Raw genomic sequence first — 27,040 nt, 5'->3', positions numbered from 1 at the left:
AATTAGGATTAGAATATAGTCATAAGCTTTTGATTTTTCTGTTATTATTATTAATTAATTAATTTTTGAGACAGAATCTTGCTCTGTTGCTCAGGTTGGAGTGCAGATCACAGTTCACCACAGCCTTCATCTCCCAGGCTCAGGTGATCCTCCTGCCTTAGCCTCTTGAATAGCTGGAACCACAGGCATGTGCTACCATGCCCCACTAATTTTTTAAAAATTATTTGTAGAGACAGGGTCTCCTTAGGTTGTCCAAGATGGTCTTGAACTTCTGGGCTCAAGCTATTCTGCTTCAGCATCCCAAGTGCTGCAATTGCAGGCATGAGCAACCATGCCCGGATGATTTTTTTCTATTATTTACAAAGGGAATGAAAACATATTTTGAATCTTTTGTTTTTAAAGCTTAAGATTCCGAACTTACCCTTTCACTTTTCACAGAACCCGTGACATCATCATCATTGAGGTGGCGCTTAAACTTGGGAGGCATATTTTTTACTTGCGAAGTATTTTCTGCTTCTCAACAGGATAGTCACCGCCTTAAAGAGAAAATAAATTTCACCAGATTTGAGACTCTGGGGTATAAGCTAATGTATTTAAAACAGTATACACAAAACCCTGTATGACGGGGACTCCCTCATTTTTCTGATTTCAATTCCCGCCCTCTCACTTGTGAGCCACTCCAGTGACTGGGGCCTCCATGCTAGACCTCAACACCTACGAAATAGTTAAAATTATGAGAAAATGGATGTAATTGCCCTAAGAGAACATGTGTAGGATATAAGTGACTTAAGATTTTTATAAAATGAAAGAGCAGAGAGTAGAGGGAGGACATCTCACTAAGACATTAAATGCTTTACAATTTAAAGTTGGAGTCCGAAGACAGGAGAACATGTCTATTTCTCTCACTTTTAGTTGGTTGCTTAAGCAATGATTCAGTTTCCTCAGGTGTAAAATAGTGATTTTCGGGCTTCTGCAGAGTTGGGATGGTCAAATTGGATAATACATGTAAAAATATTCTGCAAACTATAATGTCCCATTGGTACTCCATGAAAAGGGGTAAGTTTGGTAAGTACTGGTGTGATATCGTGATTTATAAAATAGACACATTTGGTCTTAATCCCCATTTCCTGACATATCCTTGGAATCGCTGCAGTGATGTGTCTTGTGTATGCTAATAAGATGACTGGTAGCTTAGTCCCCAGATAGATTCCAGATGGAGACAGGTCACAGAAAAACCTAGGCATGATTAGAAGACTGGGACTTTTCAGCCCCACCCCCTAGCTTTCTGGGAGGGGAGGAGGGCTCAAGGTTGAACTGATTTCCAACGGCCAATGATGTAATCAGTCATGCCTACTAATGAAGACTCCATAAAACCCAAAAAGAACAGAGTTCAGAGAGCTTCCCGAAAGCTGAACAAGTAGAGGGTTCCTGGATGGTGGCACACCTGGAGAGGGCACAGAAGCTCTGTATCCCTTGCCCTATGCACCTCTTCCATCTGGCTGTTGATCTCTATCCTTTATAATAAACCAGTAAACAAAGTGTTTCTCTGAATTCTGTGAGCCACTCTAGCAAATAAATTGAACACAAGGAAGGGATTGTGGGAACTCTGATTTATAGCCAGTCAGTTGGAAGCACAGGTAAAACAACCTGGAACTTGTGATTGGCACCTGAAGTGGGGGGGAATCTTGTAGGATTAAGCCCTCAACCTACAGGATCTGGTGCTATCTCTAGGTATACAGTATCAGAATTGAATTAGAGGACACCCAGCTGGAGAATCTGCTGCAGAATTGCCTGCTTGCTAGTGAGGAGAAATCTTTTTGGGGTCACAGGAGTATTCTGTGTTGAGAGAGAATAGGAGAAACTCAAGTTTTTTTTCTATCAAAACAAGTGGATTAAACAAAGCTAGTTTTCTTTGCTACAGAATGACTCACATCCTGTTATATGCTAATATGCATTGTGACTTTCCAGGAAAATGCTTGTGTGTGCAACATATTAAAAAATTTTTTGAGAAAAAGTTCTTCTATGCAAATAATGAATTTTCAGTATTTTTGACTAGATGGTAGATGAATACCCAGCAATTCAGGATAGCTCAGAAATACTGAATGTTTTACTATGTGCTAGGCACTGTGCTCAGTGATACACATGCATTTTCTTTTACTCTTTACAACGCTTCTTTAAAGTAGGCACCAAGAAACTAGGAGAAAACTAAAGTTTAGTAACGATAAGTTAGTCACTACATTCATTGAAACAGCAGAGATACAGGCCTAAATTAATCAATGGCTGTGCATTATCAGTTTTAATTATTTGTTCAATTAGTTGCCCATCAGGTTTACAGAATTCTGTTCTAGAAAGACCCACTTCCTGGTAACAACCCAATAGTCCTGCTTCCTTTTCCACAAGAAGAAACACTTAGACCTTTAAATTAGGTATAGTTAGACATCAGTTTGTTGGTTAATGATATACACTTAAAAAAGAATAATCCCAGGATCTGGTTTCACGAACCAAATAAAAGTAATATTTTAAGTCAGCTGCTTGTTAAAACAAACGGACACACTTTTCTTTGATAAGAAATGTTTCCAAATCAGAAATTATTCACTTGTAACAAAAACTAAACTCTTGCTGCCTGAGTAACAACTCTTGAGTTCTTGGTTCCACAATATTTCTGTCACATACATCTGGCCCTTTTATTCCTCATACTTTGATTTCAGAATACTTCATTCATGCAGAAATGTAACAGAATGCATGGAAAAACAGATGACAAGGCAAATTACTGAAGAACTTGTGCTTTTAACTATTATCTGTATTTAGATTTTAACCCCTGCAAAGAGGCTGCCTCAACATCCCAAAGCAAACAACAGGCAGATTTATATACGCCTTTATGAGACATACAGTAAAACTACAATCTTAAGGATGAGCAAACCCCATATTCAGGTCTCTTAATCCCAAAAAACCATGTGCAACAAATAGAAAGCCCATCAGCAAAGCAGTAGGCAGATTAATTAGCTACCTTGATGAACTTTTATGTTATTTGCAACTGATGATTATTAGTAACTGATGATATGTGTATGAAACAACTAGTAGAAATAAATCATGCTCAGAAAGTAGACTAGGATATAGTCTGCCTAAGATTTCTCCAACAAAAAACGACATGTCAATTCAGTTGTTTGTGACTAGGTATACATGTAAATAAGAGAGCCATCATGTACTTCCACACTGAGGATAGACCACCACTATACAATTCACTTAAAAAAGTCACATCACCGTATGCTTCTTATACATCAGCATATACTTAAATGTCTGCGTATGCATTTTTGTCAGTACGTTATCTAGTCAATAGCTTTGAATCTGGGCAAATGCTCTCCTTTCCCCAGCCTCCATTCCCTTTCTGACTGTCTTGTCTGTCATTAGCCGTCTTGCTTGATGCAGTTTCACAGAAATAAAGTGACTTGGATGGACACAGACCGGAGATATTATTTGCAAAACCTGTCAAGTGTAACGATTCACACCCACCTTCCGGTCATTATAAACACAGCAGGGTTGGCGCTCTTTCTCCCGAGCCCTTTAAATGCACAATTCCAGGCAGCTCCGTTCACCCCCCCACACCCAATCTGTCGCACCAGGCCACGTCCCTCGATATATCTGCTCCTAACGCTGGCCCTTCCTGCCCCATGGTACCCCCGGCATTCCTCACTACATCCCACTCTTAACAAATCTTCCCCATCCACGGCACTGTTTTCTTCCCATCACCCCAGGGTACCCCTCAATTGCAATTCTTCTCTCCCTCAACTGCTCCCCGTCCGCACACCCCTGTCCTCGTCTTCCTTCCTCACCGCACCCCCGGCCCCAGCCTTTTCCCACTCCGGGGTCCCTTCCTAGATCCCCGAGGCCGGCCGACCAGCCTGGCTAGGACGTCGGGGGGCGGCAAGGCAGGGCGTCTTCTTCGTTTCCTTCCTCCTCACACCAGCCCCTCCCGCTGGGAACAGGCCAGCGCCAGTACCTGAGGCTCCCGGGGAACTCCCGGCAGCTCTCCCGGGCTGGCGGTGCTGGGCGGGCGGGGGAAGGAGTGGGAAGCCGAGGTAAAAAGCTGGGAGTGGGAGACAGCTGGTGCGAACCCGGCGTCGGCCGCAGCGCAGCAACAGCGCCTCCGCTCATCGAGCCGATCGGCGCTCGGCGGCCTGGCGCCAGGCGGAGGGGGCGGATCCAGGCCACGGAGATAATCGAGGAAGTCGATCCGCCGAGCGCTCTTCATCTAAAAGAGCCCGGACCCACACGCAGTTTAGATGCAGCTCTCCAAATTTATGCTGTGCTTTAGGGGAGGAACAACCACTGGTTCTCCACGTTCCGGTCGCGATCCGGCGTGCGTGGAGGGCGATTAGGGGAGGAGTGGGAAACTTCCGAGAACCGCTCGGGACGGGGCGCCGCGCCTGAGTGCGTGGCTGGGGTGATGAGGCGTTTAGAAAGAAGGTGGTTCTTTGTGCCACATCCGTCCCTCTGGCTGACTACGTTGAGTGGCAAGTGGAGGGTGGCTCGCAGCTCGAGGACCTGCTTCGGGTTCGTCCGGGGCCTTTTCTGAAGAAAGGAGATCTGTTTGATCCCCTGTTTACAGAATTAGAGCTAGACTTGGAAAGAGATGTTAAGGCCAGGCTCCTCCCTTTAGATAGGAGGAATATCTGGTTCAGAGAGGAGATTGACTTAAAGTTACACGGCTAGTTTAGATAGATACGGGACGAGGGCTCGGTGTTCTTTTCGCGGTATCCCTTAGTTGTAACCTGTAAGCCTTCAGGAAATCGCCCTCGCCAGGCCATTCCGCCACTCTGCCCATTCCTCCCTCACTCCCTCCCCCTCCGACCAATTTGGTATCATGTTTAGATCACGCCCTCAGTAGCTGGCTACCAGAAACAATTCCTAATTTTGTTTTTCCGTTCTCTTATTTGTTTTTATTATCCATTCCTCCCACGCCCCAGTTTGATTATTTTACTCATTGAATCATATTCACTACACGTCTTTTAAAATTAATACAGTATCTATGGGTCCTTTGTCGATACAGTATTTTAACTGTCTGAAGTACTGTGCCAGGCACTTTCTAAAGATATAAAAATAAGAGGGGGTGTTCAAGAACAAGAGTAGACAAGAAAACAGCAGGAGGAAAGATCTGCGGACACTAAAGGAAAGGATAGACAACCTCTTACCAAAAAGTTGTTCTTCTTTTGTTTGATGTTTATTTTTATGTAGAAATGTACTAACGAATTTGAAAAATGCCATGACTAAGGCAATGATGCTCCACTCTGATTCACTTGGAGTTGAATCACTTGGAAAGCTTTTAAAACTACATAGGTGCCTACGTGCTACCTAGATTCTGATTTAAACGGTCTGAGATTTAGAAACAGCCGTTGAGTTGTCAGTTGAAGGTTCTGAAAGCTTAATGCTAAACTCAGTTGCCTGTGTTTATTCAGTCCAAGTTGCTGACTTGGACTGAAACGGCCCACTTAGAAGAGAAGCCTCTCATGGTTTGTATCCCTATCTAGGTGTGATAGTGGGTCTACCCCCAGACTCCACAGGTAACCCCGACATTATTTTTTCTTCTACAGCTGATTTTTTTTTTTTTTGAGATGAGGTCTCACTTCTTCCCCCAGGCTGGAGTGCAGTGACACAATCATACCTCACAGCAGCTCTGAACTCCTGGGCTAAAGTGATCTTCCTGCCTCTGCCTCCCAAGTAACTGGGATTACAGGCACGAGCAGCTGTGCCTAGCACTTACAGTTGATTTTATGTCTGTATATTTGCATGTTATGGGGTATTTTCTGACTTTGGTGCCTTGACCAATTAGAGCTTTAGCTAGTTATAGCTTCATCTCTTATACATAGACAACTTAAGATGTGGTCAGTGAGCTCTAACAGGCATGTCATTGCATAGTTTTTATAGATAATCCATTCTTTGGGTTTTTTTGTTTTTTAACCATAATTCTTTAGTCCTGCCAGTCATTTTGGAATGATCACTTAGGAGAGGGGTAATGCAAGCCCCACCCTTTAATCACCTGAACAAAGTCCCTTTGACTATCCCCAATATTTGTGAAACTTAGAAAATGTCATTTTACAGTTAACATGAATCAAATATACCAGTAAGCCTAAAAGATTATAATAGCACTGAGCTTAGAGTCAGAACTCCAAGCAACTTGAGTTACTTATTTCCTCCATTTTCTTTTTTAGTGAGCTTCAGTTATTCAGATATTAGTCCTCTAATTTTCTTTTCCCCTTTTTCAACATGACACCTTCATCCTTAAGAGGGCCTGCTGTCCTCCTAGCTAGAGAATCAGCTTTTTGCTGTCTTCCAAGACTAAATCTCTGGTCTTTTGATAGGATAGCAAAGGGAATCTGAGCATCTGATTCATTCTTAAACAGACTTCCTACCATTCCGCCTATATTTATAGCTCACATCATGCTCTCTTCAGCTTTACCTGCCGCTTCCAATTCCTGAGCCTCATGCGGGGTTTCACTGTGTGTATCAGGTTGCTTCATGGCCTGCTTGGGATTCCTACTTTTCAAGTCTGCTAATGCAATTGCCTCTTGATTCATCTCCCTTCTAGCTTTCAACATTTTGTTGCTAAATGTTCAACATTACTTAAAATGTAAAAGTAAACAAGGAAATACCATTTTTCATCTATCAGTGACTGAGAAAGAAGGAGTTAAGCAGAAGATCTGCAATCCAGTCTCTCCCTTCATTGAGAAATACTCTCAGGAAAGCAAGCAAGCAAACAAGCATGTGATTTTTATAAGCTATAAAGTATATAGTAATTACAGGCCTCCTGGCAAACAAACTAATGGAATTTGCTAGCAGGAGAGTCCATATTTACAGAATTCCTCTAGCAAGATGTCCCAGGGCTGGGATTGTTTATGGTAAACACATTAAGAATCGATGTGGTAATTCCAGTGCTTTGGGAGGCTGAGGCAGGCGGATCACTTGAGGTCAGGAGTTACCAGCCTGGCCAACATGGCAAAACCCCGTCTCTACCAAAACTACAAAAATTAGCTGGGTGTGGTGGCATACGCTTGTAATACCAGCTACTCGAGAGGCTGAGGCAGGAGAATCGCTTGCACTGGAGAGGCAGAGGTTGCAGTGAGCAGAGATCGCGCCACTGCCCTCCATCCTGGTCAACAGAATGAGACTCCCTCTCACAAAACAAAAAAGAATCAGTGTGGATTTCAGGGGTATGATTAACTGGAAAATACCGCGGAAGTTATGTAACGTAGCATGAAATGGAAGTGTTTTGTAACTGAGTTGGCTGCTTCTGTGTAAGTGGGGTGACTGTACACTTGATTTAGAAACCACATCTACTATCCTGGGCCAGGATGCATCCAAAGCAAGAATAAAGGACCTGGGGATTACTGGTATCCTTGAAACTATTAGTAAAGCTTGATACTGAGTAAAATCTCTGATTTGAGCCTGATTTGACAGTTTGATCCTTTGTGTTAGCTCAATAGCAAAAATAAAAAAAATTTGATACTACAGTATTGGGCGTGTGTATGTGTGGTATGGGAGCAGGGTGGGAGGAACAAGCATTCTTAAACACTTAGTAAGAGTATAAAAATTGGTGCAGTTTTAAAAAGTTCGTGGTAATTATATGTATCAAAATTTTATATGAAGGTCTTTTTGATCTAACAATCTTCTAAAATTTATCCCATGGGTATACAGGTTGTATATTAAAGTATTCTATAAAAATATCTGTTACAGGATTTTTGTAACAGTGAAAAAAAACTCTAACTGTTCAGCAATAGGAAATTGCTGAAATAAGTCATAGTGTAGCCATTCAATAGAATAGTATGCAGCCATTAAAATGAACTAGATACATCTGTATGTGCTGACATGGAATACCTCTGTGATGCTATAAGGTGAGAAAAGTAAGGTGCAAAATAATGTGTAGACTCTTCCATTTGAGCATCACACACACACACACACACACACACACACACACACACACACCAGGAGGACTGTGAATCTGGCATGGAAAGTGTTACGGACTGAATTATGTCCCCTCAAAATTCGCATGTTGAAGTCTAACTTCCAGTGTGACTAGATTTGGAGATAGGGCCTTTAGGATAATAATTAAGGTTAAAAAGTCAAAAAGGCAAAACCCTAATCCTGTAGGGCTAGTGTATAAGTGCGTGGGCACAGAGAAGAGGCCATATGAGAACACAGAAGATGGCCGTTTGCCGTCCAGAAAGAGAGGCCACACCATAAGGCAACCCTGATGGCCCCTTGATCCTGGACTTTTAGCCTCTAGGACTGTGAGAAAATAAATTTCTGTAGTTAAGCCACCTAGTCCATGGTATTTCATTATAGCAGCCCTAGAAGACTAATACAGAAGGGAAACTTTCTTGATGTGTAGTGTTTTGTACTATTCGAATATCTTTACCATGTGTATCAGTTTTTCAATTAAAACAATGTTAGAGGCACTCTCTTCCCCTAAAATTGGGACTACTTGATCAGTTAATTTAAAAAGTCAGTTATAGTGGTACATATTTAAAAATGGCAAATATATACTTTAGTCATTTTATTTTGACTCAAATGTATATGTTCACTCACCAGTCTTGGTAGTAGGCCCAAGACCTTTTATCTGAGCATGAATTTGCTGGTTGGAACACCTGCTTTGTCTTTGTTACAAGTTGCATTGTTTACAGTTTACAGTTTCATTTTCTTCAAAGTGGAATAAGAAGTTAAAGGCACCTTTCAAGCAATTTGAATGCCCAGTCAGTCTAGATTTTTGTACAATTTTTTCTCCAAAGTTTTACAGAGTTGTCTTACCTGTGCCTAGTTCTATAGTAATTTTTGTTTGTTGTTCATGTTTATCAATTTAGTTTTTATAGAAAATAACTTTCTATTTGTATTTCATTAGTTTACATATTTAAATAGATTCTCTAAGTATAATAGGCATAAATACTTTGGAGTACAAATGCAAATTGACTCTTCTAAGCATGTAACTCACTTAGTTTGGAGAGGAAGTATACAGGTATCATGTAGTTAACCATTAGCTTTTCATGCTTAGAGTGCCTTGGTGTTATATAAATATGATATTAGTTTATTTTAGTTTTGATTTTGAATGCTTTTAAATCCTTTATCCGGATTCATTAATAACACTTTTCTAATGCTGACCTCAACTCCTAAATGGATTTCATGACAGTGTGAATAAAACCAAAATAGTTCAGTCCTCTTTTTGTCTCCAAGCAGGTGAAGAAACAGAGTGCCAGAGAGTTTATGTGGTTTGTTAACATTTCACTGTTTGCTTTATTACTTCTCTTTAAATATGTATCTCCCCCCGGCATGCATTATTTGAGAATTAGTTATAGCTATCATGCCTCTTTACCCCTAAATACTTCAGTAGGTATCTCCTAAGAACAAGAACATTGACTTCATAACTGTAATTCAGTTGTCAAATTCAGAAAATTTAACATTGATACAATATTATTTTCTATCAAAGCATCCATATCAAAGTTTGCCAGCCGTCTCAGTTATGTCCTTTGCAATGTGAGTATAGTCTACAGAGAGAATGGAGAGTTAATGAGTAACAAAGCAAGTGGAATTTAGTTTTTAAAGATAAGTTCAACTATAGTTTAATTATGTTTAATATATATAATAATATGGGAAATGCCCTGATGCCTTCCTCATGAAACTTTAGATGTGACATTATAAGATGGACTCAGGGAGGTGCTTTGTTTCTCTTCTAATTGTTCTTGTTTATTGATGTAGTGACATGTTGCAAGAATTTTATCTTGGAGAAATTACCTCCCACAAAGATGGCAACATTAGAAGAACCTGCATAATAATATGCTCTAATTGTGTTATGAATTTATTTTACTACTTCTCTAAAAGTTAAAAATGGTTACCATTTATTTTCTAGGTTACATGCCTATTAAGAACTATGCTTAATGATTAGCATATGTTTCTGCACAAATCCTCTCTGATATCAAGTGTCATTTTCCTCATTTTATCATTTAGACCTCAAGGTTCTGAGATGATGTGTGATTTGTCCAAGGTTAGAGAATGGTACAACTGAAAACACTAGAAAATATTGCAAAGCAATAAGCTTAAATTGAGATAAATATTTTCTCTACATGAATCACATGCTTTTCACTTATAATAGAGATTAGGTGATTGGGTGCGGTGGGTCATGCCTGTAATCCCAGCACTTTGGGAGGCCGAGGCAGGCGGATTGCCTGAGGTCAGGAGTTCAAGACCAGCCTGGCTAACACGGTGAAACTCCGTCTCTACTAAAAATATAAAAAAATTAGCCTGGCGTGGTGGCACACACCTGTAGTCCCAGCTACTCGGGAGGCTGAGGCAGGAGAATCGCCTCAACCCGAGAGGTGGAGGTTGCAATGAGCCAAAATCGTGACACTGCACCTGAGCGACAGAGGGAGACTCCGTCTGTAGACGGAGAATCCATCAAGCATAATGTCTTGTTATGATCTCACTTGATTCAAGAGGTTTTAGTCTGCTCAAGGTAAAATAAAACTGTAATTTCTTGCTGAAGATGGTAATATTTATCTTGAGTGAAGACTGTACTTTCAGGGTACAACAAACTATAACAGAACTATGTTATAGTTCTATAACAAACTACAGAAATGATCTATAGTTTGTTAATCTTGGGTGCCATATCAAAGTGAATCAATTTGTCCATCAGATATGTGTGACAGGTATTCTGTTAAAGTCTGGGGACACAAAAATGGCAAACAGTGTTTACTGTCCTCTTAAAAACTTACAATCCTGCACAGAAAAACAAGACTAGGCAACTACAGCCATGTGCCACAGAACAACGTTTCAGTCAGCGAAGGACTGTATATATATAAGATTATAATTGACCTGAAAAATTCCACCTAGCGATGTTGTTGCTGTTGTAGTGCAATGGATTACTCATGAGTTTGTGGTGATGTTGGTGTGAACAAACCTGCACTGCCAATCTTATAAAAGTATAGTATACACAATTATGTACAGTCTGTGATCTGTGATACTTGATTATAAATGACTCTTACCAGTTTGTTTATTATATTATATATCATTATTTTAGAGTATATTCCTTCTACTTATACAAAAAGTTTACTGTCAAACAGCCTCAGGCAAGTTCTTCGGGAAGTATTCCAGAAGAAAACATTGTTAAATTAGTGTGTGTTAAAATAGTGTGTGTTATTGTTCCTGAAGACCTTCCAGTGGGACAAGATGTGGAGGAAAACAGCAATATTGGTGATCCTGACCCTGTGTAGACCTAGACTAATGGGTGTGACTGTGCCTTAGTTTTTAACAAAAAAGTTTAGAAAGTAAAAATATATACAATAAAAAAGTTTAAAAATAGTAAAAAATGGTCCGGGTGTGGTGGCTTATGCCTGTAATCACAGCACTTTGGGAGGCCGAGGTAAGTGGATTGCTTGAGCCCAGGAGTTTGAGACTAGCCTGGGGTACAGTGAGACCCCATCTCTACAAAAAATTTAAAAAGTAGCCAGCCATGGTGGCACACACCTGTAGTTCCAGCTACTCAGGAGGCTGAGGTAGGAGGATCACTTGATCCTGGGAGGTTGAGTCTGCAGTGGGCCCTGATTGTGCTGCTGCCCTCCAGCCTGGTGGCAGAGCGAGACTCTGTCTCAAAAAAAAAAGTAAAGCTTATAGAGTGAAAATAGAAAATATTTTTGTACAGCTATACAATGTATTTGTATTTTAAGCTAAGTGTTATTATGAGTCAAAAAGTTTAAAAGTTTATAGAGTAAAAAATTACAGTAAGCTAAGGTTAATTTATTGAAGAAAAAGTTTTAAAAAATATATTTAGTGTAGCCTAAGTATACAGTGTTTATCAAGTATATAGTGGTGTACAGTAACGTGCTAGGTCTTCAGGTTCACTCACCACTCACTCACTGACTTACCAGAGCAACTTCCGGTCCTGCAAACTTCAGTCATGAAGTGCCCTATACAAGTGTATCATCTTTAAACCTTTTATACCATATTTTTATTGTGCCTTTTCTATGTGTTTCTAAACAAATACTTATTATTTACAATTGCCTACATTATTCAATCAGTAACATGCTAGACAGGCTTGTAGCCTAGGAGCAATAGGCTATACCATATAGCCTAGATGTGTAGTAGGCTATACCATCTAGGCCTGTGTGCATACACTCTATGATGTTTACATAAGGACTAAATCACCTAACAACCCATTTCACAAGACATATGCCTGTTGTCAAGTGACACATGGCTGTATCGAAAACTGAAGTAAATTACAGAGTCAAATAAACAATGGAATATATATATAATTTATACATACACACAGGTACATGAATACCTTAGCAAATAAAATTGTCTAAGGTGATCTGTAATATTAAATTGTTGTTTAACAATAAATTAAGATCACAAATGGAAACAAATAGGGATGCTGCTATACTTTAGGAATAGCAATAGGAGGAAGCCATGACTATTCATAGGCATAAACAGTCACAAGAAGGGTCAATAGAACAAGGCAAGAGCCATAGTTGTAGAAGATGGGCTGTCCAACAGAGGAATGCAGACATTGCTAACCCAGTCCTGACCTATTTCTCTTCCGAGAAATCTGACCTCCAGGTTTATCCATGTTGTTACAAATGGCAAATGACAGGATTCCATCTTTTTTTTTTTTTTTTTTTGAGACAGAGTTTCACTCTGTTGCCCGGGCTAGAGTGCAGTGGTGTAATCTTGGCTCACTGCATCCTCTGTGCACTGGCCCCACCCCCCGATTTCAAGCAATTCTTCTGCCTCAGCCTCCTGAGTAGCTGGGGCTACAGGCATCAATCACCATGCCTGACTAACTTTGTATTTCAAAATTTTGTATTTCATCATGTTGGCCGGGCTGGTCTCAAACTCCTGACCTCAGATGGTCTGCCTGCCTCTGCCTCCCAAAGTGCTGGGACTACAGGCACCTGCCACCATGACCGGCTAATTTTGTATTTTTAGTAGAGATGGGGTTTCACCATGTTGGATGGGCTGGTCTCAAACTCCTGACCTCAAGTGTTCCACCCGCCTTGGCCTCCCAAAGTGCTGGGATTACAGGCATGAGCCACCACACCCAGTCGATTTCATTATTTTTAATGGCCGAATAGTATTTCCTTTTTTTTTTTGAGACCGAGTCTCGCTCTGTCACCAGGCTGGAGTGCAATGGCGCAGTCTTGGCTCACTGCAACCTCTGCCTCCCAGGTTCAAGTGATTCTCCTTCCTCAGCCTCCCAAGTAGCTGGGACTACAGGTGCACACCACCACGCCCAGCTAATTTTTTGTATTTTTAGTAGAGTCAGGGTTTCACCATGTTAGCTAGGATGGTCTCGATCTCTTGACCTCGTGATCCACCTGCCTTGGCCTCCCAAAGTGGTGGCATTACAGACGTGAGCCACCGCCCCCAACCTTCTTTCCTTTTCTTTTTGAAATGAACATGCTTTAACATTTACTTATGAGTCATGGCTCACATATGTAGCAAGAAAGGGTTTGGTGAACAGGGAAATTCTCAGAATAGGATGAATACAAAATGGACCACAATGATGAAGTACAGGCAGCACACTCCATCTCAGAACAGTCACCAGCCACCAAGGAATTCCCTCATCGTCTGAATGGGACTGAAAACAATCCAGTGATTCCCCAGAGCCTCCTGCTCATTGACTCTTTTGTAGTAGATGACATGCAGAAAAATAGCTAAAAATGGAGGCCAAAAGTAACTTGCCATCGACCCTGCGTCATGGAAGAGTGACCCATTTGGAGATATCTGTACCAATGAAACCCAAACAATGTGGTTGAGAGTTATGAGGATGGTAACCTTTAGGCCTAGGTGCCCAGTCTATCCCACTCAATGTAGGAACTGTGAAGCAGGGGGGATTCCATGTGAAGGGGAGAATAGCAGAGCTTCTGTTTCTCTCTTGGCCAATTGGGAAGGCTGTACAAATCAGGGCTGATCATCCCTGGCCTCCCCCTGAGAAACATGGGCAGCAGCTTCAGGTGGCCACAGAGGATGCAGGCAGCCTTCTTAAAAGACTTCTCCATGCTTGATAGGCAGTGCTGGGCAATAACACAGTACCAAAATTACTTCATCCTGTCTTTTCTGCATGTAAATTGATTTGTTCCCCTGTACTGTTCTGAGGAGCCCAGCACAGGTGATACAGCACACCTACTCAGTTACAGATTTCCCAGTTTTTGTTTCTGCTTATAACAGTTTTGGTATTTTCGTGCAAAATTCTAAAAATACACTTAAAACTTTTCCTTTGGGACTTGCAATTTCAAAAAAATGAAATTTTTGGTTCATTACAAAATCATTTTACTCGTCTGTGCTACCCAACTCTTATTTCTCATTATTATTTTCAGTTTGTCTAGTGGTTACATTTGTAACTTTTAAAGTGCTTTCTCAAGCTCTATTTCTGGGTCTGTCATGTTTATGTATCTATGTACTTAATATTCACAAAGTCCCATAACAATTGGAATCCGTACGTGTTTTTTACACAACCCACTCCCAAATTCTGTCAACTCTAACTTTTTTTTTCTTTTTTTTTTTTTTTTGAGTCTCGCTCTCTCATCCAGGCTGGAGTGCAGTGGTATGATCTCGGCTCACTGCAACCTTCGCCTCCTGGGTTCAAGTGATTCTCCTGCCTCAGCCTCCCAAGTAGCTGGGACTACAGGTGCATGCCACCACTCCCGGCTAATTTTGGTACTTTTTAATAGAGATGAGATTTTGCCACGTTGGCCAGGCTGGTCTCAAACTCTTCACCTCAGGTGATCCACCTGCCTTGGTCTCCCAAAGTGCTGGGATTACAGGCATGAGCCATCACACCTAGCCAACTCTAACATTGTTTTTAAGCGGCTATTTTTCATAGAGTTTAAATGGTTCTCTGTAATTGTAATTAAGTTGTCCATACTTAGTTTCTATGTTGATTTAACAGAATTTTTGCAATTAAGATTGTGTAAATTTCTTTCTCCATAGATCCAAGACATAGATGTGAATGACCACAATGAATAAAAATCACACCTGGGAAGTTCCAGGGTAATATTTTGGGTATCATTTTTTTAAATAAATACTATTTTTTTTTTTGAGACAGGGTTTCTCTCTGTTGCCCAGGTTAAGTGCAGTGGTGCGATCCTGACTCACTGCATCCTCGACCTCCTGCACTCAAGTAAGTGATCCTGCCACCTTGGCCTCCCGACGTGCTGGGATTACAGTGTGAGCCACCATGCCTGGCCAAGTATCATTTTTTAATGTTTATAATCTCTTATATTCTCAAAGTAATGTTCATCATAATTAACTTTATACTTAGCCCCTGTTTTATTGCACAATTTATTGGTTTTTTTAGAATTTGTAATTGCCTTTTAAAATTTGTTGTTGATATAACATACAATTTTTTTTGAAATTTTTAAAATTTTTTCTCTTAAAAATTTTTTTTTGTATTTTATTTTCTTTTTTTCTTTTTCTTCAGGGTAACAGTTATTAATAACATACAATTTCACCTTCTCACTAACATTGCTAATAATAGGTTCTAAAGTTTCTTAATCATCACATTTCTTCTACTAAATCCACTTTTATTTTTTAAAAAGGGAAAGCACTCTTTCAGGGCTTCTTGAAATTCTTTTGTAACTTGAATCGGGTACTATTTATTTCTGCTAAAAATCTGTCATGATACTTCTCTTTACTGGACTGCTGGACTAGGTCCATAATGGTATTCATGACCTTCTCTAAATTAACTACTGCTACTTTAAGTCAGTTTTTAAAGTTCACAGATCATAGTGTATTTTTTAAGAGCATTGGGAATTATTTATTTCCAAAATTCATGATTGCAGACACTGTGTGGTCAGCAAATGGTCGCAAAGGAAGTACACTGTATAAATTCTACCTGGAAGGAAAAACACTGATAGGACAGTGAATTCTTTGGCTTTCTCATCCAGGCCATGCATGTCAGTGCTTCTATCCCTTTGTTGGCCAGTAGCTCAGTGTCTAGGCAGATGAAGTTCTTAAGAAGGGTGCTGGTCAGCCAGAGATCACAGATGTGCAAAAGTTGGCTTTAAAAAAAATTCAGCGTCCCATAATTGGATTCTCCACTGCTGCAAACTCTGTGTGCCACTGTCTGCTATTTGCCTATGCCTGTCCTAGGCTGCTCTTCTAAATTTCCCTTGGCAATAGCTCTAGGTCCCTGTCCCACTCAACACGGGGCTTCCTTGATTTGTGAGTGGAATTTGCAAGTGTAAAGGTGTCCTGTACTGTTTGCTCCTGAGGCATGGTTTCAAGTAAAATGGCAATTTACAGCCTGCATTAATGGGAAATTACTTTCTATTAGAATTCTGAATAATGTGCACATAATGTTTATAAAGTGAAGGAAAGATGTCAAGCATTTCACTAACAAATGAAAGCAAAGCTCACAAGACTCCGCCAGAAGTGAATTCCAAGAACACTTTCTTCATCATTTCTCCTTTCAGCTCACAAATCTGTAGGTTGGTGATTCAGCCTGGGCAGCTCTTCAGGTCTCAGCTAGGCTCACTCACCGGACTGGGGAACAGCTGTCTATCAGCTGGTACCTCCCAGGTCTGGAGGTTGGCTGGGGTGACTTAGTTCTACTCCACATGTCTCCCTCCAGCAGGCTAGCCCTGGCATGTTCTCACAGTGAAGGCAGAGCTTCCATTGGAGTACTTGTCTCTGGGTACTCTTTTCCCCCAAGCTCCCAACATAGGCTTCTTTAGTGTGTTCCCAAGTCAACTTCACAATTTCTCCACAAGATTCTAGTCATTTTACATGAAGTAGAGAGACAGTCTTGCAGAGCTTCTTCTTGGCCATAGGAAGTCACCAGAGTAAGGAAGGGAAGAGGCGAGGAAGACAACAGGGCCAACTCCTCTTGGTAAAGCACAAACAGTATCTGGAAAGTACCAACCACAGAGAAGGCAGGAGAACAACTTCAGGGTGAACATCCCAGGCTCTAGAGAAAAGCAGATGCTGATTTCAATCCTAGCTTCTCCACTCACCATGGGCAAGTTATTTATCCCCCAGCCTCAGATTCTTTGGAGGTGAAATGGGATAATGCTACTAACTAGTAGTTCGTGAAGATCAAATACAAACATGGATCTTGGCACAGCAGCTGTTGCACGTAAACTCAAGGAAATGATGGTTATACTAGGACTTCGGTGGGGGAATACTGTGGGCTTTAAAAGGAATCCCTAGCCTGTGGCTTATACTGCTGGCATTAGGACAAGGACAGAGATAAACATTTCCCCTGACTTCTTTTCACTTTCAGAAGTCCACAGGCAACTTGCCCAGTCTCCTGTCCCCAACACCACTACCCCACCTCAAATCCTGGACCTGGGCACTATATTATACCCACAGCTGTGGAGCTCTTAGTTCCCCAGGCTGGTTCATACAAGGGGGCACCAGGGACCCAGCCAAGAGGTGCCCCTGCTAGATCAAACGTCTGTGGCCCCTGGGCAGTGAGTGCTCTGGAGTCCACTGGTCCTTGCCTGGGGCTTGTGCTGGGAGGCAGAGGTATCAATGATCCCGGCTACTGGCCTGGCGGCCAGCCTGGGGCAAGGAGCGTTCCAGCCAAGTGTTACCATCACCATCGTTCTGAGTGGCCTGGGCCGGCCCCACAGATGGCCTCTTAGCTCCTCTCCTGGTGCCCTGGGCTCAGGCAAAGAGCATGGTGCCCAAGCACGTAGTCTCATAGTGAATTAATGAAACAGCGACAAAGCAGATAAATTGTCCCACTGGTCCTTTACATAGGTTCTTTCCAACAGCTTTGGAGAGTGAGGGTGTCTCCTCATCCTCATCAGCACAAGATGTCATTCATGTTGAACAGTTTTGACAGTAGGTACAACAGGAGTGGGTTTAGTGAGCAGAGAGATTCCCAGGATAGCTAGGATGGATAAAAGAATGAAAAAAACAAAAATGGCAAAGCTCAGATAGTGCACTCCACTTATTTATTTAGGACAGTCACCAAACATCAAGCAGTTTTCTGTTCTATAGGTAAACTCTGTGATCCTATGAATAAGGCTGACCACAAGTTCAGTGAGACCCTGGAGCCTGCTGTTGATTGACTTTTTTACAGTAGATGGCAAGGAGGACTCTAATCTATAATTAGAGTCTCAAGGTAATGAGCAATTTATTCTATGTAACAGAAGAGTGGCCCATTTGGAGTTATCTGTACTAATGGGACCCATATGATGCAATGAGAGTTATCAGGATGAGAAATAACTTTTTAGCTATAAGGAGCTCCATCTCTCTCTCTCATTCTGATGTCTGCTCTACACCTCTACACCAAGGTCCCCACTGAAGAGGATGCTGGTGATGTGAAGGTGGTCAGGGAGCAGGAGAGTCCTCCTCATCACTTATCCTCTTCAGAATCCACTTACTTTCCCCTGAAGTTGATGATATATTGCCAGCATCTTCTTTTCAGATCTGTAGAATGTGCAGAATGAGGTCATTGTGCACATGGTCCTTACGGGAAGCTGAAGCATCATCCTCATCACTGCTGAGATTCTCCAGAATCCACTCAAGATTACATGAAGTTGACACATGGGAACCAAAGGTTACGTGAAGTTGACGTATGGGAACCATCTTCTTCCTTAACCATTGATTTGCCAGATGTTATGCTGAGATCTTTCAGGAGCAGCTGAAGAGTCTTCATCCTTATAGCTACCTTCATAAATGATGTCCAGAGGAAAATTGTATTCCATGTTCTTGAGGCTGCCTTGGTCTTCCATGGAACCTTCTCCCATGCCCTGTAACAAGGGAGCTGCTTCAGAATGTCCTTGACAGAAAGATTTTCATTTGCTTTTGAGTCCACGTTGACCACAGATGAGGCCTCCTTCTCTGACCTGTCACTTGGAAAATCCCCAACAGGTCTTCAGCAGAAGCTTCAATGAATTGCTCCCCAGTGTGTACTCTGTTATGTGGCCAGATGGTTTTGACCCACTGCTTGGGGCAGGCAGCGTATCTTCTGGACCACTGAAGATATGTTTCTCACAGTTGCGACTATCTGCCGCTGGTGTCACAGGAAGTAGAGGAATTTACCAAGACAGTTGTAGGTAAAGAAAGGCAGGTTTGTTAAATAAAGTATGAAAATATGTTGCAAGATTGCAATGGGCAGCATAGCAGAGAAGGGGCTGTCTGCAAAGAGGCAGAGGCAGAAGGGAAGTTTTATAGGGTCATACTGGACGGGGTTATGTGCAGAACAAGGTCCTTGTGTGGAATGAGGTCCTCTCTCAGAACAATTATTTATTATTCTTCCCCACCTGGAGCCCTTCCCCACCTGAGGCCCCTTCCTCATTTTTGCTTACTTATCAGGAATCCACATTCCCCCCATGACAGAATAGCAATGACAAATCTTTGGCATTGGGGTAGAGGTCTCATCTTCCAACTGCTTCCTGCTGACTAGGGGCGTAGAGTTGACCCAACCTATGGTTGTTGGTCTGTCAGGAGACCCTGTGAGCCATTGTCCTGGGTTGTAGGACCTAGGATATTGGATCATGCTGAAGGAAAGCATTCATCAGAGAAGGGGAGCATGTCTAGGCAAAACTGGCCTCCAGCTGAATGGGAGACTCCTAAAGGTAGCAGGCATCACTGAGGAGATACCAATATCCTGTTCATCGCACCATTTGAAGGTGAAACTACTGAATTCTAGAAGATAAAATTTTGTTTCTTGAGCCAGTTACCAAAAAGGCAAAGAAAACCCTTTTGTAGTGTGACTATTTTTCCTTATTGGAAGCCCATTTAGATAACCTAGAAGTTGCACTTGATGAAAAAGTGTTTGAATTTAATTCAACACAGAATAGGGAGCCAATTTTAGAGAGACTATTATATCTTAATTACATATAGTATTCCTTTTATGAATTTCACAAATTTTCTCATGATTTACACAGACCATCTATGATGTGCCCAGACTTTCTGACCTGTCCTAAGCATCCCTCTTTCTTAAACAAGCAGTCATTTTACTTTAGGACAAGAATTTACTGTACAAAATCCTTTCTCATGTAAAATCTTCATAACCTTCATTACCAAAAATACCTCTTTACCTTTATAACTTTCTTTATGTTTCTCTTATTTCCTGGTTCCTTTTATCTTGTTTTATGTATAACCATTGTCCTTTGAATTAGATAAAAGTTGTTTTCCTTTTTTTAGGAGTTTATGGTTTATACTATGTGTTGCTGTGTGAGTTCTGTGGAAGGGAAGCAAATGAGGAGGTTATTTACATATTGTTGAAGTTGTTCCATCAAGAGATTACTCAGTTAGCTTTCTTTCTAGGGCTTGTCTGAATACGTATGGGCTATTTTAAACCCCTGAGATAAGACTATCTAGGTTGAAGTTATTTGTTAAAGATTTAGGTAGCTTTTCCAGGAGAAATGGGGCTACTAGAGGAAAGATGAATTCAGGCGTTGGGCAAATATTAAGCAGGCACGCATCTTGGAAAGTATGTTTTTGCCCCAAAGGAGTGTGGGGTGTTTAGATATTACCAGGGCATGGAGGGAAAATGATCCCTTACATAGTATAAAGGGGTGTGAATTTTTCTTTTGGAGGGAGAGGGTGCCACTTGTTCCCGTTACCCAACAGGATTTGGAGGAGAGTTGTTTAAAGAAGGAGATTAGTACAGAGTCACTATAAGTCATTTAGCCAAAATGATAAGTCCAAAATTTTTAAAAGGCAAAAATCTTTACTCGCTGATAGAGGGGAGACTCAACTTTCAAAACAGGCTGCAATAAAGACAGCATGAGGACAACTGAATCTATCTCCTTTTTCTGTCATTAATTTAAAAGGAAAACAAAATTCTTTCATTTTTGTTTATGTTACATGAAAATCTTGTTTAAAAGAGAAAGCCAAATTGCATCTTTGTACTAGTGTTCTATTAATGTTAAATCCAATTCTTAAAAAAACCTTATAAACAAATCTGTCCAATCTTTATTAGCTTGACCGTAGGGTAAGATTTCCATAAACCTCTTATAACCCTTTATCGTTTTCTGTTAAACAGCAGATTAATTATCTAAGAAAACTATTATTCAGACACATGGGCCCAGATTCTGGATCTGCATTAGTGTGCTTTTATTTCAATTTTCAACCTATGGGAAAACTAAATAATTCCCTTCAAATCTTAGCCAGCTTTTTTATACCCACAGAACTTTTTACAAGATCAGCCCTCCACAACTTACTTTTTAACTTGCTTAAACCTTCAGTTTTATTCCATTACTTCTGTAGGTTAGGCTAATCCTTAAAACCTCTGAGCAAGACAAAATTACATTCCCTTCAACAAAAGCCATATTTCCATGCCTTTTTTTTTTTTTTGATGGAGTCTTGCTCTGTCACCCAGGCTGGAGTGCAGTGGCGTGATCTCGGCTCACTGCAAGCTCCGCCTCGCAGGTTCACGCCATTCTCCTGCCTCAGCCTCCCAAGTAGCTGGGACTACAGGCGCCTGCCACCACGCCTGGCTAATTTTTTGTATCTTTAATAGAGATGGGGTTTTGCCATGTTAGCCAGGATGGTCTCGATCTCCTGACCATGTGATCCACCCGCCTTGGCCTCCCAAAGTGCTGGGATTATAGGCGTGAGCCACCGTGCCCAGCCTATTTCCATGCCTTCTTATAACCTCCCACCAAAAACATATTCTGCTTTCCTTTTATACTTTGCATGTAAACTGTTTCTCCGGCAGTCTCAAGTACATGTTACAATGTTGACTCTCAGCAACTTTTATTTTTGGTGAAAAATATGATGAGTAATTTTTTTTTTTTTTTGAGACAGAGTCTAGCTCTGTCATCCAGGCTGGAGTGCAATGGCACAATATTGGCTTACTGCAACCTCCACCTCCCAGGTTCAAGCAATTCTCCTGCCTTGGCCCCCCAAGTAGCTGGGATTACAGGTGCCCGCCACCATGCCCAGTTAATTTTTGTATTTTTAGTAGAGACAGGGTTTCACCGTGTTGACCAGGCTGGTCTCGAACTCCTACCCTCGTGATCTGCCCGCCTTGGCCTCCCAAAGTGCTGGGATTACAAGCATGAGCCACCGTGCCTGGCCCTGATGAGTAATTTTAACAATATATAAGATTGCAGAGCTCAAGACAAGCTGCAGGTAATGTCTGACTCTTTCCAGATTAGCCAGGGGACCAGGCTAACTCCATATGTCCCCAGGCCTTACCTAGAATCTAATGGCTATAAAACAAACAAGTCAATTATTAAAAGTCATAGAAACAGTTTATGGCCTTAAAGCATCTGAAAAACAGTATCTGACTGCCTAATTTAGTTTAAATGTGTGAACTTTGAAGACATCTTTTATTTTACTTTACCAATAATCTTTAAACTGTCTTTTTAAGAGATTCGTATTAGAGTCATGTGACCTAAAAGGCATTAGTTTTTATTTTTCTGACAATATGTTTAAGTACTTATTTTTCTTAAAGCCAATTAGAATTCTTTTATATAAACACATATAAATATACAGATAGAAATGGAGAATTAAGACAAAATTCCATCAACTGAGAAGTTTTTAGAGAGAAAGCAGGGGCTTTAAAAACAAATATCTGTACACATGCAGACCAAATATAAGCTTTAAGTTGATTTCTAACTACAGAGCTTTTAAAAGAACAATCTTTTAAAAATCTTCTATTACCAGATTTCAGTCAGGACAAACGGCTAGTATTTCTGGCTTTTGAATCTTTTGATAAAGGTAATTTAGTAAGCCTTAACTAAGAAGAAGACTTAAACACAGACACATGAGCTGTCTCCAAAGAGATGGTCAGTGATTTACAAGATCTAGAATTGCCCCAAAGGTAATTCAGAGAAAAGAAAATTTCAAGACAGGAAATCAGAAGCTGTTCATGGAGGGGAAAAGAATCAATAAAGGGCAAAAATACCACAAGTATTAAACCACAAAGGACTCACTTTGAAAGACAAGAATTGAACGCATTGTGAGAGGGCAAAGCCTTAGCCACTTATCTACAGCACAAGGTGACTGCTGTTTTTTCCAGAAGGAGTTTAAAGCATTTTCAAGCTTGCAAAGGATTTTAACTGCTCAAGATAACTTTCTAAGACTAGCCATGTTGTTATTATGCATCCTTCTTTTAATTTAACCTTTTTCTTTTATTGGTCTACCCAGTTCCAATAGTGACCCAATCTAAAAGGCTGTTAACATCCAGATAGTAATTTTCCAGGTTTTTACCATATAAGCAAAAAGGTTATTTCCAGAAAGGGGTAGAGGAGGTGTCTCCATGACAGACAGCTTTTGAACTCAAAGGGAAATTTATAATTTTACTTGCCACCTCCAGAGTTGCCCTTGGCTTTGTTTTATTGATAATGATGTTTGATTTGGAAGCCAGCTGGAGCAGAGACCCCCCTACCCCAGCAGAAGGCCATCAGGGGTGTCTGATGGGATTCTGTCCTGGGGGACCTTCAGCCCTTAGAGCAGTCCCATTTCCAGTGGCCAAGCTTGTGGCCGAGGGGACAAACTGTGTAAGGCTTTTCCCCATTTGTCCCATTGGGACAGTTTGCCTTTCAGTGGCCTGGCCTTCTGCACTGATGGCAGTTACCTGGAGGATACTCTGAGGGCAACCCAGACAGGGCTGGGGGCTCATAAAGCAGCCGTGAGTTGAGCCTGCCTTTTCTCCTTGTGTTTTCTGTGTTTTTCTTTCCTGTTAGCCCTGTCCTTTTTATTCTGCTCTCAGTTATAAAAGACTGAGGAGGCTAATTTGAGAACTTCCTGCACAGGGGCCATGCTATTAATATATTACACAAGAAAATTAGATGTGCCCTATTTTCTCGGCACCTCTGAGCTCACTGTCTGTCTGGCTTTTTTAATTTTTAATTTCCAGGACTTGAACTTGCTGCCATGTGCACTAAAGAAGGAAAGCTCTTCGTGGGAGGGCTCAACTTTAACACCGATGAGCAGGTGCTGGAAGACCACTTCAGCAGCTTCGGGCCTGCCTCTGATGTGGTCACTGTCAAGGAGACACAGCGGTCCAGGGGTTTTGGTTTCATCACCATCACCAACCCAGAGCATGCCTCAGATGCCACAAGAGCCATGAACAGAGAGTCCCTGGATGGTCACCAGATCCGCGCGGATCATGCAGGCAAGTCTGCTGGGGAACCAGAGGAGGTGCCTTTGGGGCCCATGGGCGTGGTCGCAGCTACTCCAGAGGTGGTGGGAACCAGGACTAAGGGAGTGGCAGGTATGACAGTTGACCTGGAGGGTATAGATATGGATATGGATAGTCCAGAGACTATAATGTCAGAAGCCAGAGTGGTTATGACTGCTACTCAGAAGGAAATTACAGAGGCAATTATGACAACTGAAATGAGACATGTGCACATAATATACACAAGGAATAGCTCTTCTGATCCAGGATCGTCCTTCCAAATGGCTGTATTTATAAAGGTTTTTGGAGCTGTACTGAAACATCTTATTTTATAGTATATCAACCTCTTGTTTCTAAATTGAGCTCCCAAGGTAGCTAGTTAAAGATCTTTTAGACAGCTCCATCTTTGTTTAAATTTTTTCCTCGTATTTAAAGACAAATTATGGAACATTTATAGGGTCTGAGTATTTTTCTTTTTACCAGTTTTTTAGTTTGAGCTCTCAGGATTATTGGATCTAGCAATAATTGGTTCTCGCATTTGACCAGACTGGTTTTTGAAAATTAATGTGTATCCAGGGACATTTTAAAAACGTGTACGCAGTGTTTATTGTGGTTAGGAAGCAATTTCCAAATGTACCTATAAGAAATCTGCATCAAGAGCATGCTGATCTAGGGGTTTTCTCTAATTCAGATAACCAAACTGATTATATAGAAGAGCCGCTTCAAAATGTTTGCAAATGTCTTTTTATAACACTGCAAGAAAAAATATTGTTTTGTCTCATATAGTACTTAGGATGTCCTTCACAGAGCTTATTAGAAAGTTGAAACCTGAAAAAAAAATTAGATGTTTCTTTTTGAGAGTCTGAGAGTTAAATTTGTCTTAATGTTTCAGAATGTAGCCCAGAGGTGAGTCTGAAGAAATAGATGGGGTTTGTCCCATGTTGGAACTGGAAAACAATGAGCCACTGGGGGGTAATGTCTGCTGGGGACATGAACCACACTTTCTTTAGGGGCATCCTGCTGAGGAAAAGGGTTCCACTTACATTGCAGAGGGATACAAGCACACTTTCTAAAGGGGCGTCCCACCCCCATTAGAAAGGACCTTTCAGCGCTGGCACCTTATGCTGGGTGATCAGCCCAGGCATGAGGAAAAAGGGTAAAGAGAGAAAGACAGCCTGCTGCCAGCCCTGGAGAAGGGACAGGAATGGGGACACTCACTGCTGTGAGGCCACTTGAGATCACCTGATTTGGGAATATCCAGAGCAGGATGTCTGGCTGTCTTCATGGGAGAATTTAGAATTTAGAGTGAGAAAGAGGGAGTCTGAGTTCCCCAAAACATGTGTGCCAACTGTGTCACACAAAGGGATTGGGGACTTTTAACCAGAAAGGATAGGAGAGGGTCTTCCTCCCTTCTGGGCAAGGCAGCCAAAGTTGTTCACCCTCTGGCCTTCAGGCTACACCAAGGTGTGGGCCTGGCCAGTTGCGATCAATTACCAGAGGGATGCTAGAGTTTGTCTGCTAGAAGGCAGGAAAGGAAAGCAAACTCTGGACTCTCACCTGATCAGGCAGTGGTGGTCAGACATCTTTTAACAGGGACCTTCTGGTCTGCTGAGGAGTGGCTGGGGACCTTCAGCTGTCTCTGTGCTTGGATGCTGTCACCAAGAGGTCGGAGTTGGAGGACAGGAAAGGGGGTGAGTAGGGGGAGAGGTCCTCAAACAGTCCCTGTACGGGCCACCAAAACATCACAGGTGTGACTATCTGGGGCTGGGCTGGTGTCGCAGGTAGTAAAGGAATTTACCAAGATAGTTGTAGGTAAAGAAGAGCAGATTTATTAGAGAAAATATGAAAATACATCACAAGATTGCAGTGGGCAGCACAGCAGAGAAGGGGCTGTCTGCAAAAAAGGAGGGGCTGGAGGAAAGTTTTATAGGGTTGTGCTAGAGGAGGCTGCACATAGAGGTCATCTCTCAGAACAGTTATTCATTGTTCTTCCCCACCTGGGGCCCTTCCCCACCTGAGGCCCCTTCCTCATTGTCGCTTACTTAACAGGACTCCAAACATTCTCATATTCTTGAGGCAAGATTCTGTCCACAAAGAGAAGAAGGGATAAAGAAAATGCAGTATATATACACAATGGAATGCTCTTCAGCCTTAAAAATTCATGAAATCATGTCATTACAGCAACATGTATGGAAGAGGTAGGAAAAATGCCCCAGAGAATCCACACCAAAGTTTCCTCCTCAGCAGCTGTGCCCACAGACAGGAGCTTTTTCTTCCCCAGGATGGTGCCCCAGGTCCTCCTGAAGCTGCCATGGTGCCCCCTCAGGAGGGTCCTGAAGGAACTGGAGCTCTTCTCCTCCTCACAGGCTGAATAGGATTTCTTTGTGTATAAGTACTACATTTCATTTCATTTGGATTTCATTTCATTTGGATATATACCCAGTAGTGGATTTGTGGCAACATGGATGAACCTGGGGGACACTATGCTAAGTGGAATAAGCCAGATACAGAAAGACAAACATGATTTCAATCATGTATGGAATCTAAAAAAGTTTATCTCACAGAAGTAGAGAATAGAATAGTGGTTACCAGAGGCTGGGGAGGGGAAAGGGAATGGGGGCATAGGAAGCAATTGGTCAAAAAGTACAAAGCGACAGTTAGAAGGAGTAAGTTCTGGTGTTCTAGTCACAGTAGGGTGACAATGGTTAACAATATTGTATATTTCAAAAAAGCTAGAAGAGAGGATTTTGAATGTTCTCACCACAAAGAAATGATAAATGTGGCGGGGCGCGGTGGCTCACGCCTATAATCCCAGCACTTTGGGAGGCTAAAGCGGGCAGATCACTTGAGGTCAGGAGTTCAAGACCAGCCTGGTCAACATGGTGAAACCCCGTCTCTACTAAAACTACAAAAATTAGTCGTGGTGGTGGGTGCCTGTAATCCCAGCTACTTGGGAGGCTGAGGCATGAT

General features: G+C 41.6%; 1 protein-coding gene and 1 pseudogene across 2 annotated transcripts in view; one reads left to right on the top strand and one right to left on the bottom strand.

The window, feature by feature from the left end:
• VAMP4 (vesicle associated membrane protein 4) overlaps positions 1-4,216 on the bottom strand; it is a 42,756-nt gene extending 38,540 nt beyond the window's left edge. Inside the window, exons 1-2 of one of the 2 annotated variants that reach the window (XM_032160986.2) lie at positions 3,998-4,216; positions 422-536 (exon numbers count right to left, since the gene is read on the bottom strand). In XM_032160986.2, coding sequence (XP_032016877.1) covers positions 422-487 — 66 coding nt within the window. In that variant the 5' untranslated portion in view covers positions 488-536; positions 3,998-4,216. Of the gene's footprint in view, positions 1-421; positions 537-3,510; positions 3,613-3,997 lie in introns of those variants that run through there. The other variant, XM_032160987.2, reaches the window with a different exon arrangement.
• A 1,286-nt stretch (positions 4,217-5,502) lies between these two features.
• LOC131384122 (RNA-binding protein 3-like) lies at positions 5,503-24,287 on the top strand (annotated as a pseudogene).
• Positions 24,288-27,040: the final 2,753 nt, after the last annotated feature.

The sequence above is a fragment of the Hylobates moloch genome, unplaced genomic scaffold (assembly GCF_009828535.3).
Source record: "Hylobates moloch isolate HMO894 unplaced genomic scaffold, HMol_V3 SCAFFOLD_8, whole genome shotgun sequence".
NCBI lineage: Eukaryota > Metazoa > Chordata > Mammalia > Primates > Hylobatidae > Hylobates > Hylobates moloch.
Note: the sequence above shows the minus strand (reverse complement) of the source record. Positions and strands in the feature narration are given on the sequence as shown.